At 42.5% G+C, this 16,393-nt stretch overlaps 1 protein-coding gene across 1 annotated transcript in view; it reads left to right on the forward strand.

The window, feature by feature from the left end:
* The window catches only part of LOC306961372 (glycine receptor subunit beta-like), a 33,008-nt gene extending 21,276 nt beyond the window's left edge, over positions 1-11,732 (forward strand). The window contains exons 8-11 of the mRNA XM_079554085.1: positions 2,346-2,498; positions 6,405-6,553; positions 9,259-9,414; positions 11,352-11,732. Of these exons, the coding sequence (XP_079410211.1) occupies positions 2,346-2,498; positions 6,405-6,553; positions 9,259-9,414; positions 11,352-11,645 (752 nt within the window). The 3' untranslated portion in view covers positions 11,646-11,732. The remainder of the gene's footprint in view (positions 1-2,345; positions 2,499-6,404; positions 6,554-9,258; positions 9,415-11,351) is intronic.
* The last annotated feature ends 4,661 nt before the right edge of the window (positions 11,733-16,393 follow it).

Here is a 16,393-nt window from a genome sequence, read left to right on the forward strand (position 1 = left end):
GGCTCTAGAATACATCCTGGCTCTAGAATACATCCTGGCTCTCGAATACATCCTGGCTCTAGAATACATCCTGGCTCTGGAATACATCCTGGCTCTAGAATACATCCTCGCTCTCGAATACATCCTGGCTCTAGAATACATCCTCGCTCTAGAATACATCCTGGCTCTCGAATACATCCTGGCACTAGAATACATCCTGGCTCTAGAATACATCCTCGCTCTAAAATACATCCTCGCTCTAGAATACATCCTGGCTCTAGAATACATCCTCACTCTAGAATACATCCTCGCTCTAGAATACATCCTGGCTCTAGAATACATCCTCGCTCTAGAATACATCCTGGCTCTAGAATACATCCTGGCTCTAGAATACATCCTCGCTCTAGAATACCTCCTGGCTCTCGAATACATCCTGGCTCTAGAATACATCCTCGCTCTAGAATACATCCTGGCTCTCAAATACATCCTGGCACTAGAATACATCCTGGCTCTAGAATACATCCTCGCTCTAAAATACATCCTCGCTCTAGAATACATCCTGGCTCTAGAATACATCCTCACTCTAGAATACATCCTCGCTCTAGAATACATCCTGGCTCTAGAATACATCCTCGCTCTAGAATACATCCTGGCTCTAGAATACATCCTGGCTCTAGAATACGTCCTCGCTCTAGAATACCTCCTGGCTCTCGAATACCTCCTGGCTCTCGAATACATCCTGGCACTAGAATACATCCTGGCTCTAGAATACATCCTCGCTCTAGAATACATCCTGGCTCTCGAATACATCCTGGCTCTAGAATACATCCTGGCTCTAGAATACATCCTGGCTCTAGAATACATCCTCGCTCTAGAATACATCCTCGCTCTAGAATACATCCTGGCTCTAGTATACATCCTGGCTCTAGAATACATCCTCGCTCTAGAATACATCCTGGCTCTAGAATACATCCTGGCTCTAGAATACATCCTCGCTCTAGAATACATCCTCGCTCTAGAATACATCCTCGCTCGGGGAATACATCCTCGCTCTAGAATACATCCTCGCTCTAGAATGCATCCTGGCTCTAGAACACATCCTGGCTCTAGAATACATCCTGGCTCTAGAATACATCCTGGCTCTAGAACACATCCTGGCTCTAGAATACATCCTGGCTCTCGAATACATCCTCGCTCTAGAATACATCCTGGCTCTAGAATACATCCTCGCTCTAGAATACATCCTCGCTCTAGAATACATCCTGGCTCTAGAATACATCCTCACTCTAGAATACATCCTCGCTCTAGAATACATCCTGGCTCTAGAATACATCCTCGCTCTAGAATACATCCTCGCTCTAGAATACATCCTGGCTCTAGAATACATCCTGGCTCTAGAATACATCCTCACTCTAGAATACATCCTGGCTCTCGAATACATCCTCGCTCTAGAGTACATCCTGGCTCTAGAATACATCCTCGCTCTAGAATACATCCTCGCTCTCGAATACATCCTGGCTCTAGAATACATCCTGGCTCTAGAATACATCCTGGCTCTAGAATACATCCTCGCTCTAGAATACATCCTCGCTCTAGAATACATCCTGGCTCTAGAATACATCCTGGCTCTAGAATACATCCTGGCTCTAGAATACATCCTCGCTCTAGAATACATCCTGGCTCTAGAATACATCCTCGCTCTAGAATACATCCTGGCTCTAGAATACATCCTCGCTCTAGAATACATCCTGGCTCTAGAATACATCCTGGCTCTAGAATACATCCTCGCTCTAGAATACATCCTCGCTCTAGAATACATCCTGGCTCTAGAATACATCCTCGCTCTAGAATACATCCTCGCTCTAGAATACATCCTCGCTCTAGAATACATCCTGGCTCTTTTAAGTCTTGCTCATTTTCATCTGTTGCCTTTGACTATGACTATTGCAGCTGGCAAACTCAATTTCCTTCAGGATCAATGAGTATTTCAAATTGTATTGCTGGGTTGCAGTGACATCACAGCGTTCTAAAGGCCTATACTATTATATAGAGGAAAAATTATTTTGTTTTTGAGGACATTTTTGGCCTTGTGCAGAGAGATCATGGGCCCAGTGACTGATATCAATGATATTTTTTTTAATTCATATATTTTCTTTTTAGCTGCGACTTGTGAAAGTGTAATGCTGTTAATAGGAAAAACTGGCTCCTGCCCCCGCTGGGTCCGGTGACATCATCACATTCTAGAACCTGTAACCCAGCAGTTGTATGGTATCATATCGTGTACGACAGTTATTGAATACTGTGCAGCCCGTCCAGACCCTGCGATGACCTTTACTGACCATATGTTCCTCTTGTGCGTTCTCCAGGATACTACACCTGCGTGGAGGTGATCTTCACGCTCCGGAGGCAGGTGGGCTTCTACTTGATGGGGGTCTATGCTCCCACTCTGCTCAGCGTGGTGCTGTCCTGGCTGTCCTTCTGGATCAACCCAGACGCCTCCGCCGCGCGAGTGCCCCTGGGTTTGTGATGTTTGCTCTTTCTTTCGACAATGCAAAGCAACAAAAACAACAGATCTGGGACTGAAAAGTAAGCCAGACTTGGATTAGGAAAGAGAGCAGGCGCTACTGGTTGGGGAAGAAAGACAAATAAGCAAAGCAAAAAAGACAAAGTGTTAAGATAAAGAAAGAGAGAGATCCAAGATAGTGTTGAAGAGACTACAGGGGGCGCTCCAGCTGTGATGAACACATTTCATTATGAATAATAGAAATAAGATAAGGAGAAAGTAGAGCGGGTTGTCTTGTGACTTGAGGGTCTGCGGTTTGAATCTCGCAGGTGCACATTGTGTCTGACACTGATGTGTGAATGAATGAGTGGTAAGTGCTTTTATACAGTTCTATTTCAGGGGAGGTCTAAGTCCGGGCTCACATTGAATACTGAACGGCTTCTGCATGTATTCTTGTGTGCATGTTTTCTTGAAAACTGTGACTCACATTGAGTACAGTTTTATGCACGGCTTGTTTACGGCGTGGAGCCCTCACAGGAAACCACTTCACATGGTTTCAAAAGAAAACAACTTTGTACATAAAGAAATACTAGTAAACAGCATATTTATGTGGCAAAAAGACAAATCTAACTTACAATTCACTGTCTAAACTAATCCACTCCACATTGCTCCTTTTTGGATAATCCAAACACAGCGGTAGTTTTCCTCTTCAGTGGCTGTCCGGGTGCACAGATATTCTCCGTGATCCTCCGTATGTCTATGCTGTATTGTTAACATCAACCAAGTTACTTAGCTGAGTAATAGCTCATTTTATTTGGAAATTCACAGGATTCTCTCTCCTGGCTGGGGCCTGACTTCTTGTTTGGTTTGAGTGATTCTCAGGGCTTGATCAGAAAACACTTCAGCCCTCTACGGCGTCTGCCAAAAATATACTTTCTGTTGTGCCGAACAGCCTCGGCAACTCGCTAATATGAGCCATCAATATTGATTTGAATATTCAATGCGAGCCTGGGGTAAGGGCAGCTCAGCGGGTGTAGATCAGACACTTACAGTTACACTTTACTTTCTCCAAATGACCAGTTTGACACAAAATGCCAGTTTGCAGTGGATGGATTTGGACCTAACCTGATTAAATATTTAGCTGCATTTATCAACATCTCTATAGAATGGAGCTGGAGACGTCCTGCTCCCAGTACAGTTACAGTCAGAGCTGAGCCACTCACAGCAGACAACATTTTTCTTTAGGTATTTTTCAACTATAAAACACCTGTAATAAAAATAAACGCTTGGGTTTTATTCAGGGTACTGGGTGAAATGTTCAGCAGGGTGGCTTTAAGGAAATCGAAAGTTGTTTGTTGCATTTCATAGGACATAGGACTATTGCTTAAAAACTGGTAGGTTGTCACTGTAAATGTATAGTATCACAATATACTGTATATTGAAGAGTTCATGTGCAGAAGCAGTTATCTCACTTTTTCTGAATCATTTTTAATAGTTGTTACTGTACTCTATAGATGACACTTGTGAAGCTAAAGTGTGTTCATTTGATTAAGAACTCATGACTTTATATTTTCATGGCTCTGAAACTGCCATGAGAAATACACGGCTATAAAAAAAAGAAATTTGCAAGCATATATTGTTTTTTTTTTAAGTGGCACTTTTTGCAAATGAAGTTTAAATAAATGTATTTGCAGCAGCGCAGGCTATATTGGGTATACGTTTAGGTATATGTGTTATATACAGCAGGAGCCATATGGTCTCAACTTATATAGCGCTTTTCCACCTACATTAGGCACTCAAAGCGCTTTACAGCAAGGATCCACTCACCCATTCATACTCTCATTCATACACCAATGTACGCAGACACTGGGGGCAATGTGGGTGAAGTGTCTTGCCCAAGGACACAACGACAGTGTGCACTTTCAGGAGGTGGGATTCGAACCCCTGACCTTCCGATCATGAGATGACCCGCTCTACCATCTGCCCCCAATGTTTTGCAATGTTTATGTCCACTTTATAAGAAAGAGACACATTTGCATTTTTTCCTCATTGTCTGACATGACTTTTTTTTTAATTTTATTTTATTTTATTTAATTATTTGAAAAGGAGGGACAATACATATTAATGAACATTTTTACAAATGTAAATATGCCAGATTATAGCCTTAGGCTAATTTCCATCTGCAGACCCCCTGGCAGGTTGATGTTACACACAAGTTAGTAAAAACATACAGAGACACGATATACAGACTATATAGGTCAATTAGAATTTAAAAAAATATTTATTTTTGTCAAATTCCAGAAGAATGAGAGATATAATTTTTTTTACACAATTTTCCTTATTTTTTACAAAACCAAAAGTTTACATACATTTCTTTAATATTTGGTAGAATTGCCTTTAAACTGTATATTTTGGGTCAAACGTTTTGGATTTCTTTCCATAAGCTTCTCACAATAGTTGAATTCTGATGCATTTGTCCAAACAGAGCTGGTGTAACTGACACACGCGTGTACATGCACATGTACATGCATGTCTTTTCAGCCCTGCCCATACATTTTCAACTGGACTGAGGTCAGGACTTTGTGATGACCACTTCAAAACACTGACTAACTTCCTGCTCATGTCTTGAGATGTTGCTCCAATATTTCCACATTCATTGGGGGCGACAGTGGCGCAGATGGTAGAGCGGGTCATCTCATGATTGGAAGGTCGGGGGGTTTGAAACCCACCTCCTGAAGGTGCACACTGTTGTTGTGTCCTTGGGCAAGACACTTCACCCTACTTATCTCCAGTGTCTGTGTACACTGGTGTATGAATGATAGAGTGAATGGGTGACTGCATCCTTGCTGTAAAGCGCTTTGAGTGCCTAATGTAGGAAAAAAGCAATATATAAGTTGAGACCATTTACCACAGTCTTCTTTCCTCATGTCATCTATTTTGTGAAGTGCACTAGTCCCTCAGAGCAAAACAACCCACAACATGATGCTTGCACCCCCACAGTCCACAGTTGGGATGGTGCTCTCAGGCTTGCAAGATTCCCACTTTTTCCTCCAAACGTGACGATGGACATTATGGACAAAAAATTAAAGTCTTTATCCTTTTATATTTGCAAACTCCAAACTGGCTTATCCTTTTCTTTTGGAGTCAGAGCTTCTTCCTGCAGAGTTCCCTCTCAGTCCATGTCGGTCCAGGACTGGTTTGACTCTGGATAATGACAAACTCTTACCAGGCTCAGCATCTTCACCAGGTCTTTTACATTTGTTCTTGAGTTGATCTTCACATTTCAGACACAGCACGTTCATCTCTGACACAGAACCCGCCTTCTTTCTGATCTGTGTGATGACTGGACATTTACATCATTGTTTTAACCAATGAACCTGAACCTTCATCTTGAAATTACACCCAAGGATGAACCAGACTTGTGCTTCCAATGTCATGACATCGTCATCTGGGCTTTACCAAACTGTTTAAAGGTATAGTGATCTTAGAGTATATAAACGTGAAAAACATTTCTAAAAAAGGACCTAAACAATTGACCTAAATAAATGAAAGTTAATTCTGGTTTCATATCAGACAATGAAAAAAAGAAAGTGTCTTTTTTTGAAGGCTCCCGCTGTATATGGTGTCCATGCCAGGAAATCGGAATATAAATAAGAATCCACTATTTTTTGAAGATATTGACTTTTTAGGGATTAGAAAATAAACCACTAAAAAGTCAACATATCAAAAAATAGTGGATTCTTATTTATATTCTGATTTCCTTCATGTTTGTAAGCTTTCTGAAGGTTGGAGCACATATTTGTCTCGAAGGCCCACAAAGGACTTTTTTTCTTCTAAATACTGTAAAATACAAACAACTGCACTCGGGTGGGATAGAGGGTCAATGAATGAGCCGGTGACCTCTCCTCACGTGTGTCCACAGGGATCCTCTCAGTCCTGTCCCTGTCCAGCGAGAGCATGTTGCTGGCATCAGAGTTACCCAAGGTGTCCTACGTGAAGGCCATGGACGTCTGGCTCATCACCTGCCTCATGTTCGGCTTCCTGTCCCTGGTGGAGTTCGCTGTGGTGCAGGTAATATTCACTTCACTTTCACTGACCTATCAATGTGGTCAGATCTGTGTGACCCGCACAGCAGCAGGAGCTTCTGGAGGTCACTTAGCCAAACATCATTCAAATATGCAGATACAACTTTATTCATAAAGTACTTTAAAAATGGGGTTTTCTGCTCTTTTTGGTAAACAGGATCATGTTATGGTATTGTTTTCTTTTGACTCCACAGACCCACCATAATACTATCTAAACATAAAACTGGAAATACGAGGCCGATTGTTGTCAAATAAAAACTGCCAGAAAGCTAGAGAATTTGTGGATTACCTTCTGCTTGTAGAGTTCTTCATTTTGTCGTAGATGCTGCCGTCTCTCTCTCTCTCTGATGCGACTGTAACGTGGAGACTCAGCTCTCATTGTTCACTTAAAGGTGCACTATGCAACTTTTTATGTACAGTGGGAGGAAAAAGGAAGTACACCTGTAGCGTCCCAGATTAATGTAGGAGGCGTACAAGTGGGTCTTGGGTTTGGTTCCGTCTTTTATTTTCCATGTACAATAAATTCCACCGTAAGAGCTAAAAACATAAACTATGTAGAATATAACAAATCATTTTCCCCTTCAATCTGGGAGCTAAAATCAGGGCCATCAAGTGCCATGTTCCATTCCACCATGACATGCACAAACAAATGTAAACACTTCCTGGCTCTGCCCACAGGAAGTGATGCCATAGGACAGGAAGTACTTCAAAATATTATTCAGTTCACTACAACACCTTTTGGAATTTGTTACATTTCTGCCTAAATTGGTCATAAATGTGGTCTGATCTTTATTAAAATCACAAGAATAGACAACTGTCTGTTTACACAAATACCATCCAAATAATTACATTTTGACATTTTTTTAATTGAGCATAACATGTAAACATTCACCGGACAACGAGGAATAAGTAAGTACACTCTTGGATTCAACAGCTGGTTGACCCTCCTTTGGCAGTAATAACTTTCTTGTAGTTACAGAACATGCACCACGATCAGGAGGACCATTCCTCTTTACAAAACGGATTCCTGAGATGTCTGGTGTGAATGTTTTTCTTTTCTCTTTCTTCATGCCACAGCGTCTCAATGGGGTTTGGGTCAGGACTTTGACTGGACCATTCCAGAACGTGTATTTTATTCTTCTGAAACCATTCTGAGGTGGATTTGCTTTTGTCCTTTGGGTCATTGTCTTGTTGCAGCTCCATCCTCTGTTGAGCTTCAGCTGTTGGACAGATGGTCTCAAGCTTTTCTGCAAAAATATCTTTATAAACATGTGAATTCATTTTTCCATCGATGATATCACGTTGTCCAGGCCCTGAGGCGCAAAGCACCCCCACACCACGATGCTCCTGCTCCAGACTTCACAGTGGGGAGAGGGTGGCGATGTTGCTTTGCTGATCCATTTTTCCTCCACACATGACGTTGCGTGTCCCTCCTAAACTATTCAACTTTGGGTTCATCAGTCCACAGAATATTTGCAGCATCCAAGAGCTGTTTCGCAAACTTTAAATGTGCAGCAATGTTTTTTTTAGTCAGAAATGGCTTCATACGCCATTCTTGCTCAATGTTATATTGTAGAACAGAGATATTGGCATGTCCCGGTGATTGTGGAGCGGAGGGAGCTGCAGGAGGAAGAAGGTGGTGGAGCTGACCAGTGCAGGACACCACGCTCTGAAACAGGGACAAACCCAGTATGCGGTGAACCGTTTCAGAGGATCAGAGGAGACCGAAGGCAGACAACCAGGTTTCCTCCGGGGGCTATGGTTTCTTACGGTTTCCAAAAACATGCTGGTCAGGTTGGCCCATGCAGCGCTCAGTCAGAACGGCTCAGGACTAACACCTGAACACTATTTCGTGGTACGCTTGTACACTGACAAATAAAGCACTTACTTACTTAAAGGGACTATACAGAGTTTAAAAATGTTAAGTATTTTCCTCCCGCTACATGTTCCTCCATGTCCTAATGTGTAGAATGAGCTCAGACCTGTTCACCACAACTGCCTCTAAAATCCTGCACTGTCACTCAAAGAGGTGTTACTTCGGAAGTGCCGTCATGCACAAGCTTAATATAGAAGCTGCAGTTACACATATGACCTGAGGTGGCAGTAGTGAGTATAAAATGGCTAACTTACGTCTAGCCCCTTAGATCAGACCACATTTTATGACCAATTGTTCACATTCCAAAGTAATTGGAATGTGAGAAATTCCAATTACTTTTTCTTCCCACTTAAAAGCAAAAAGTTGATATTTGTACATATTTGACCTTTCAGTGTTGTTATTTTGGTTTCTGGTAGGTTATCACTGCTTACCATCTCCATAGTTACGTAAAAACCCTACAAAAAATTAGACTTGCCACTTCACAACAGCACTGATTTGGGTTTCAAATTTTAAAAAGTCCATCATTACACCCTGATTTATTTGTAACCTGATTTTGTAACTGACTTGTGACAAAGAGCCCAGATTAACAGGGACCACACCAACAGAGTCATTAGGTGCAAACAGCACTCAAAAAGGGACCTGGACTGCTTCAGTGGCTTTGCGTTTACACACAAAAGTTAAGAAAAGCAAGGGCCCAAGGAGTGGCCCTTGCAGTAGCCCACAAGTCAGATGAGCAGAGCAGAACAAAGGCCTACAGCCTGACTTTGGGTTCCTGTAAAAAGAAAGCCACCTGTTCTGTTTCTCGGTCTCTGTAGGTCATCCTGAACAGTCCCAGTCTCATTGAGGCGGAGAAGGTCAAATTGGCCGCTCAAGAAAAAGCTCTACAAGAGAAAGAGAAAGAGGGGAAGAAGGCCAACAAGAACACAGTGAACGGAACCGGAGGAACGCCCATCCACGTCAACACCCTGCAGGTCAGTACCTCTGCCCTGAGAGTAAACGGAAATCATTTATCATCATATCATGCAACTAACCCAAAAGCCTCATTGACCCAGTTTGTTTTTGTGCAGAATTTCATGAACATCTTAAAACCCCTCTATTTTAATGGTGAGCACAGATGGTAAAATCTCTGAACCATGCCATCACAGCAGAAGTACCAGGCAAGGTTTCTCATTATCCTCACCGCTCTACGCACTCTTCATAGAGCTATACTTACTGCACTGTGTGCACAATTATTAGGCAAGTGAGTAATGAGTCATTTATGCCCGTTATTAGGCAGCTTCTTTTCCTTCTGACAAAATGGGCCATAAACTGATTGGTCGGTAGATGGCTACATTTAATTTATCACCAGATTTAAAGACTGGGCTGAGTAGGGCCATTTTCCAGGAGGGTGGAAGCACAAGTCTTAAAAAACATGTAAATAGAACATCAAACATAGTAACATTGAATGTACAAAATTTTCAATACAAGATCATCAATCTATACCATGTGGGGCTGCCAAGGTGTTTTTACATTCTATGATCTGATCACATATTGAATATTGTTGTACAAATTGGACATTAACTGGTGTGAACACACATAAACCAATAGAATCGCTCTATAAAAATGCCTTAAAAGATAAAAAGCCAATGTCCTTCCATATTTACAACATTTTACGACACATTTTACAAAAGGCTATGATCAGGATATGATTAGGGTTAAGAACGGCAAATGTGACTTAAGTTTCACTCACACAGATGAGGCACTGGCATATAGGCTGTAAACTCTCCAGTCAATACGCTTTGAGATTTGGATGTAAATAGCGGTCAACCCGAACCCTAATCCTAACCCTGCGGTGGCAGTGAACAGGTTAAATATGCCTGTTTTGTTTACAAAGTGCTAAATAGATTAGCCCCGCCTCCCATGTTGGACTTCTTTAAACCAAAGACTCACAGTGGTGCCGGGACACGGGCCTCCTGTGAGGTCCTTTGGACAAGGGCCTGTCTCCCCCTCACTATCAGGGAATTTTCCCCATTTTCTATATTTAAAACCAAACTCAAAATGTAGCATAAAGCAAACCAGTCTTGTGACCATTAAGTGACTCTTCTTTTACTTTTCTTGTACTTATTAATTTCTGTCACATTGTTATACATTCGAGATACATACGAGAATACGGAAGTAAACAATAACAGCCAACGCTCGTATATTTCTGCACATTTATCGTTGCGTAATAATTGTACACACAGATATTATCAACAAAAGCAAAAACATCACTTTTGTTTCCTTTAACATGCTGGTTTGAGATTTGTTAACATTTTGCATTGACCAACAGCACCGTTGTTGAAATATAAAACGAATCCTCATAAATGCAACTTGCTTAATAATTGTGCACGACTTTATCTTAATATCACTTAATGCTTGTGGCTCAAATTGTTGATAAGGACATAAAAAATGAAGATAGCAGATAATGTGCAAACGCTCACTCTCGAAAAGTCACTCACATATGATTTTGATTCATTTTTTCTCCTTCATGCATTCTACTAAACTAACATCCTGACTCTACACTGAGACAAATAGAATAGATAATATATATCTATATAATACTAGAATACTTACCTCGCCTGTACCTTTGGGTTTGTGATCTGACTTTATTTTCTCCTTTAACAAGTATCTGGGACTTGGGAAGACCTTCTCTATCCAGCTTGTAGCCAACATTCCTGCATTGACCTCACATTAATGTTTCTGAATCAGCTCTTCGTTATGATTGACAGACACTTGAAATAATAATTGACACAAAGTTGACATTTATTATCTCATTTTAAGTGCACAATAACTTTTTTACTTACTTACTCAGATCAAGAGCACTTATTCTTATTTCAGGAAAATCTAAGCTAATTGTAGATGAGTTATCAGAGTGGGCCTTCTCTTCCAGGTGGTGGAGAACCGCTGTAAGAAAGTGTGCACCTCCAAGTCGGACCTGCGCTCCAATGACTTCAGCATCGTAGGCTCCTTACCCAGAGACTTTGAACTGTCCAACTTCGACTGCTACGGTAAACCCATCGAAGTGGCGGGAGGCCTCAAGTCCCAGAAGAAGGCCAACAAGAAGCCTCCGCCGCCCAAACCGGTCATCCCGGCTGCGGCCAAACGCGTCGACGTGTACGCACGCGCCTTATTCCCTTTCTCCTTCTTCTTCTTCAACATGGTCTACTGGTCCGTTTACCTATGACTGCCCAACCACAACGCAGCATTTTACATTTGAACAGGAAGAGATGTATGATTTGATCTTCTCATGAGTTCAGATGAAGGGCAGAGGACTGTTCTCTTTGGGCAACACAACCATTTTTGAAAGAAACAAGCTACAAACTGGAAATCTACAAATGTGAGCCTGATAACAGCTGCTGTATTCGACCCGCAGTGGTGAGATCTGTGCTCTGACACCTAGTATGAATATCATGGCCTTTGTTGTGCTTTGGCTTCATGTTTTCATTGCAATAGTACCGTAAAACATGACAAGGCGGGGATCCACTTCTACTGTACACTGCAAAAGTGCACTGCATCTCGCTTGAAGTAAGAAAGTAAAATTGCCAATGAGATAAGACCAATTTTCTTTAAAGCAGTACTAAGTAACTTATTTACCTTAATAAATCCTTTCCGTAGTCCCTGTGGGGGTAATACAAGTGTTTATGGGATGATTGGAGGGTCTTTCATCTCCCCCTGGTGTCTCTGGCCAGAAAACCAGGTTTGCAACTTGACTGCCACCGGTGCGGAGAAAGCAATACACACTAATGGAATCACGAAGAAGAAGCTAACATGCTAACGGGCAAAGCTAACTGCGGGCTAACGTCACTTTAAACAGTATTTACAGCCAAGTTTGAGTGAAAAAAAAATATTTCCGTTGTATAATTGGATGCACAGTAACCCTCTCTCCCTTCGCCTTTCCTGTCAGCGTAGTATTTACTCTCCAAGACAATTAATAAATTAAAAAATCGTAACTTGCTACTACACCTGCAGTTGCGCTTATGGCCTTTAGGGGAAGAGTTACTTAGTACTGCTTTAACCAGTGGCAAAGAAAACGATCTGAAATATTTGAAATATCAAACTGAGACGTGTCTAGTTAATTGCCTTTTGCAGTGTATTCATGTTCGCCCAAAAGGTGAAACTATTAATCGTTTTCAAGTGACATTGGAGAAGGAACTATTCTCCACAGAGCTAGGATACAATGTCAGAAGGTGGATGTTAATAGAAATGGCCATTTTGTTGGAAATTGTCCAATAGACTAAAATGACTACTGATAAATACATCCATCACACTGCGGTGTCCACACGCAGTGACTCCACAAAAACGTCATCACAAATGTGTTATGCAAGCTTTTTACAACTACTCTATAACCCTTAGCCTTGGTATATTTTTGCGCAAAAAATCTGCATGTGTCTAGGAAATATCCTAATGTTTAATGATGTTATAAAGAGCAGCTTTGGAAGAGGCCAGCCGGGAGCTCATTTACTTACAAGATATCTACTACAGGCCAATCAGGGCGAGGCTTGACCACGGGATCAGAACACGTTTGGTGAAGGTGTCTAGATCTTGACAGTTTCAGAAGGGTCGTGGTGGAAGTGCTGGTTAAAGCAGTGTCTGGGCACCAAAACAGCCACGAACTGCATTACATCCAACTTGAATGACAATTTAGTCATGAGTGATGGAAACACCAAATTTCCTTAATTCTCATAACATTAATTAATCACATTTTGGAAGTTGGAGTCAGATTTATTGTACAAAGTTCCATGTAGCAGATAAAGGAACACGAACAGAGGCCAGTCGCTCAGACATCACAGCACTGCCTTTTCTGCAGCCTTTATGCTAATAGTGCATTGCAGCAACTTAAAAATAATAATAATAACTTGCTCAGAGATGCAGACACTCCTGATCTTCATTAGAAAATGTAGAAAAGTCGCTCTGAGATATATTTTGTTTGTCCAGCATTAAAAGTGCTGTGAGACTTCAGAGAGTCAAGAAATGGTAAATGGACTTTTCTACCTTCACCAGGCCCAAAGTAGCTCTACAGTAAGGAACCAGTCACCCATTCATACACCAGTGTACGCAGACACTTGCCCAAGGACACAACGACAGTGTGCATTTGTGGGAGCTGAGATTCAAACCCACAACCTTCCGATCACGACACCACCCGCTCTACCAACTGCACCACCGCCGCCCCAGATATGCCTGCTATGCTTTGCTTAGCTTTAGCGTGTGTCGCCTATATGTTAATAATCCAGAGCATTACAAGTAAAAACAGACAACTCATTCTGACAATGAATGTGGTCAACAACAAAACAAGAACAGAAAAAGCCGCACAGTGCGCCCTCTGCTGGGTACATGCTGCAAATACGCCATTCAGCCACTGTAACCAGGAAACCTCCCCCATCATCAGCAAAAACTCTTTAATGGCAACGCATGTACATTTGCTTCTGTTATGTAATCATTATGCACATTTTCTTTGAAGGAAACTGTTGACTCCCTTTATAAACTATTAAAGGCCTATATCATGCATAATCACCTTTTTTGAGCTCTTAGCCATGTTACAATGTTAATTCCTTATCAGAAACACCCCTAAAGTCGTATTTGCTTCATTCACGGATGTCTGAGTGATCCTTGTGAATCCTGCTCTGAGCTGCTGCTCCGCCCAGCCTTTGAAAATGACCAGTCCTGACCAACCCCCTCCAGGAAGTGTCTACTGCTCCTGCACCTTCAACTAAGGCCGAGTCCACATGGAGCAGGGCATTTATAAATCCGCCCTCCGTCTAGAAAAAGGCTTGACTCCACACAGCCTAGATATATATATATATATACACACCCTCTGCGGGCGGTCTCTTTCTCCTCCAAGCTCGGGTCCTCTATCATCGGCCTGGGAGCTTGAGGGTTCTGCGCAGTATCTTTGCTGTTCCTACAACTGCACTTTTCTGGACCGAGATGTCTGATGTATTTCCTGGGATCTGCTGGAGCCACTCCTCCAGTTTGGGAGTCACTGCTCCGACGACCACGGGCACCACTGATGCCTTCACCCTCCAGGTTTTCTCCAGCTCTTCTCTGAGCCCCTGGTATTTCTCTAGTTTCTCGTGTTCCTTTTTCCTGATGTTGAAGTCTTGATATTGCTATGTCGACCACAACGGCTTTCCTCTGCTCTTTGTCACCACCACAATGTCCGGTTGGTTCATTACCATTTTGTCCGTCTGTATCTCGAAGTCCCACAGGATCTTGGCTCGGTCATTCTCGACCACCTTTGGAGGTGTTTCCCACTTTGACCTTGGGGTTTCCAGCCCATACTCTGCACAGATGTTCCTGTACACTATACCAGCCACTTGGTTATGGCGCTCCATCTAAGCTTTCCCTGCAGCATCTTACACCCTGCAGTTCTGTGCTGGATCGTCTCATTGGCCTCTTTGCACAGTCTACACCTGGGGTCTTGTCTGGTGTGATAGATCTGGGCCTCTATTGCTCTGGTGCTCAAGGCCTGCATTGGTAGGATTTCTGAATATCCGCCACTTCAGTTATGTTTCGGTGGTACATGTCCTCATCTTCTGTTCCCCATTGTCTGAGACATTCACTGAGCACGTCATCTGTTGTTGATGTACTTATGGATCTTGGATGTTTCATCCTGGATAGTGGCTCTCACGCTCACTGGTCCTTGGCCTCCTTCCTTACGGCTAGCGTACAGTCTCAGAGTGCTGGATTTGGGGTGAACCCTCCGTGCTGTTTATTTATTTGTTGATTTGGTTGGGACAGTGCATGTTACTGAACATACCTTGGGCTAATTTGCATCCCTTGTCCCCCACTTGCTCTCTCTTTTAAACACACTCTCATTCACCCTGACCTATTGTACATGTTTTTAGTGGTAGGGGAAACCGGAGTACCCAGAGGAAACCTACGCAGACACGGGGGGAACATGCAAACTCCTCACAGAAAAGCCCCGTCCAGGTGGGAATTGAACCCGCACCTTCTGGCTGTGAAGCACGAGCACTAACCACTGTGCCACCGTGCCGTGTTCACTAAACACGTGTCTGACCTCAGATCCTGACACTGACATTATCCCTGCCTTACCTGCTTCACATCATCTCCTTGTGGGACTTTCTGTCTGAGCCGTACTGCACCTCCACATGTTTCTTAATGGCATGCAGTGTTTGTTGTTCACACAGAGTGCACAGTGAAACTTTATATTGTCATCTTAATCCGACACAAACGACAACCTACCTTAACAAGACTTGTTTTTCACAATCTTCCGTCAGACAAAGAGTGCAGTGCATTCCGGTCTGATCCAAACCGCCGGTGGTGTCTTTGAGGAACATGTCTTGGATGTGGGATGGTCATTTGGCCGACAGTAAAGTGCTCTTTCACGTGAAGCAGAACTTGAACAATCATTATGCTGTTTCTGATGTAAACACAGCGTGAAACGTCAGAGCATAGTCTGTCATTCAGCCTAAAACTCCGGTTATTTATGTCCAGACTCATGAATTATGAATACTCTGGTTACGCGAGTATTCATAAAGCCTTTGTTTTTAAGGACAGAAAGATGATGTGGATGAGGCCAAATCATAGGAAATATCTTCCCTTTATAAGATAGCCTGCTCCGTGTGGACAGCGCCTAACACGCCCTGTTTCTGTCCAATGCAAGGTGTGGCTGCATCAGATAAATATCAAGACTGGTGCTAATGTGTGTGTAATAGTGTGTGCAAGCTGAAAAATAAAATGTGCTAGAAATATCATGTGTTACAGAATTAAAGTCCAAATCTGGCATGGAAAGGAGAGTCTGCTGCTTTTGGCATGACACAGGGCCTCAAATACAACTCACTTGTTCACTGATGATGCACATTCAGTGGAGCCAGGGTGGTGTTTCTGATAGGAGTCAGTGCCTCCAGTAAACTGCCCTCTGACGATGTCACATAAAAACTATCAATAGCCTCATAAGAATTTGTACAAAGT

The sequence above is a fragment of the Gobius niger genome (assembly GCF_951799975.1).
Source record: "Gobius niger genome assembly, chromosome: 3".
Classification (NCBI taxonomy): domain Eukaryota; kingdom Metazoa; phylum Chordata; class Actinopteri; order Gobiiformes; family Gobiidae; genus Gobius; species Gobius niger.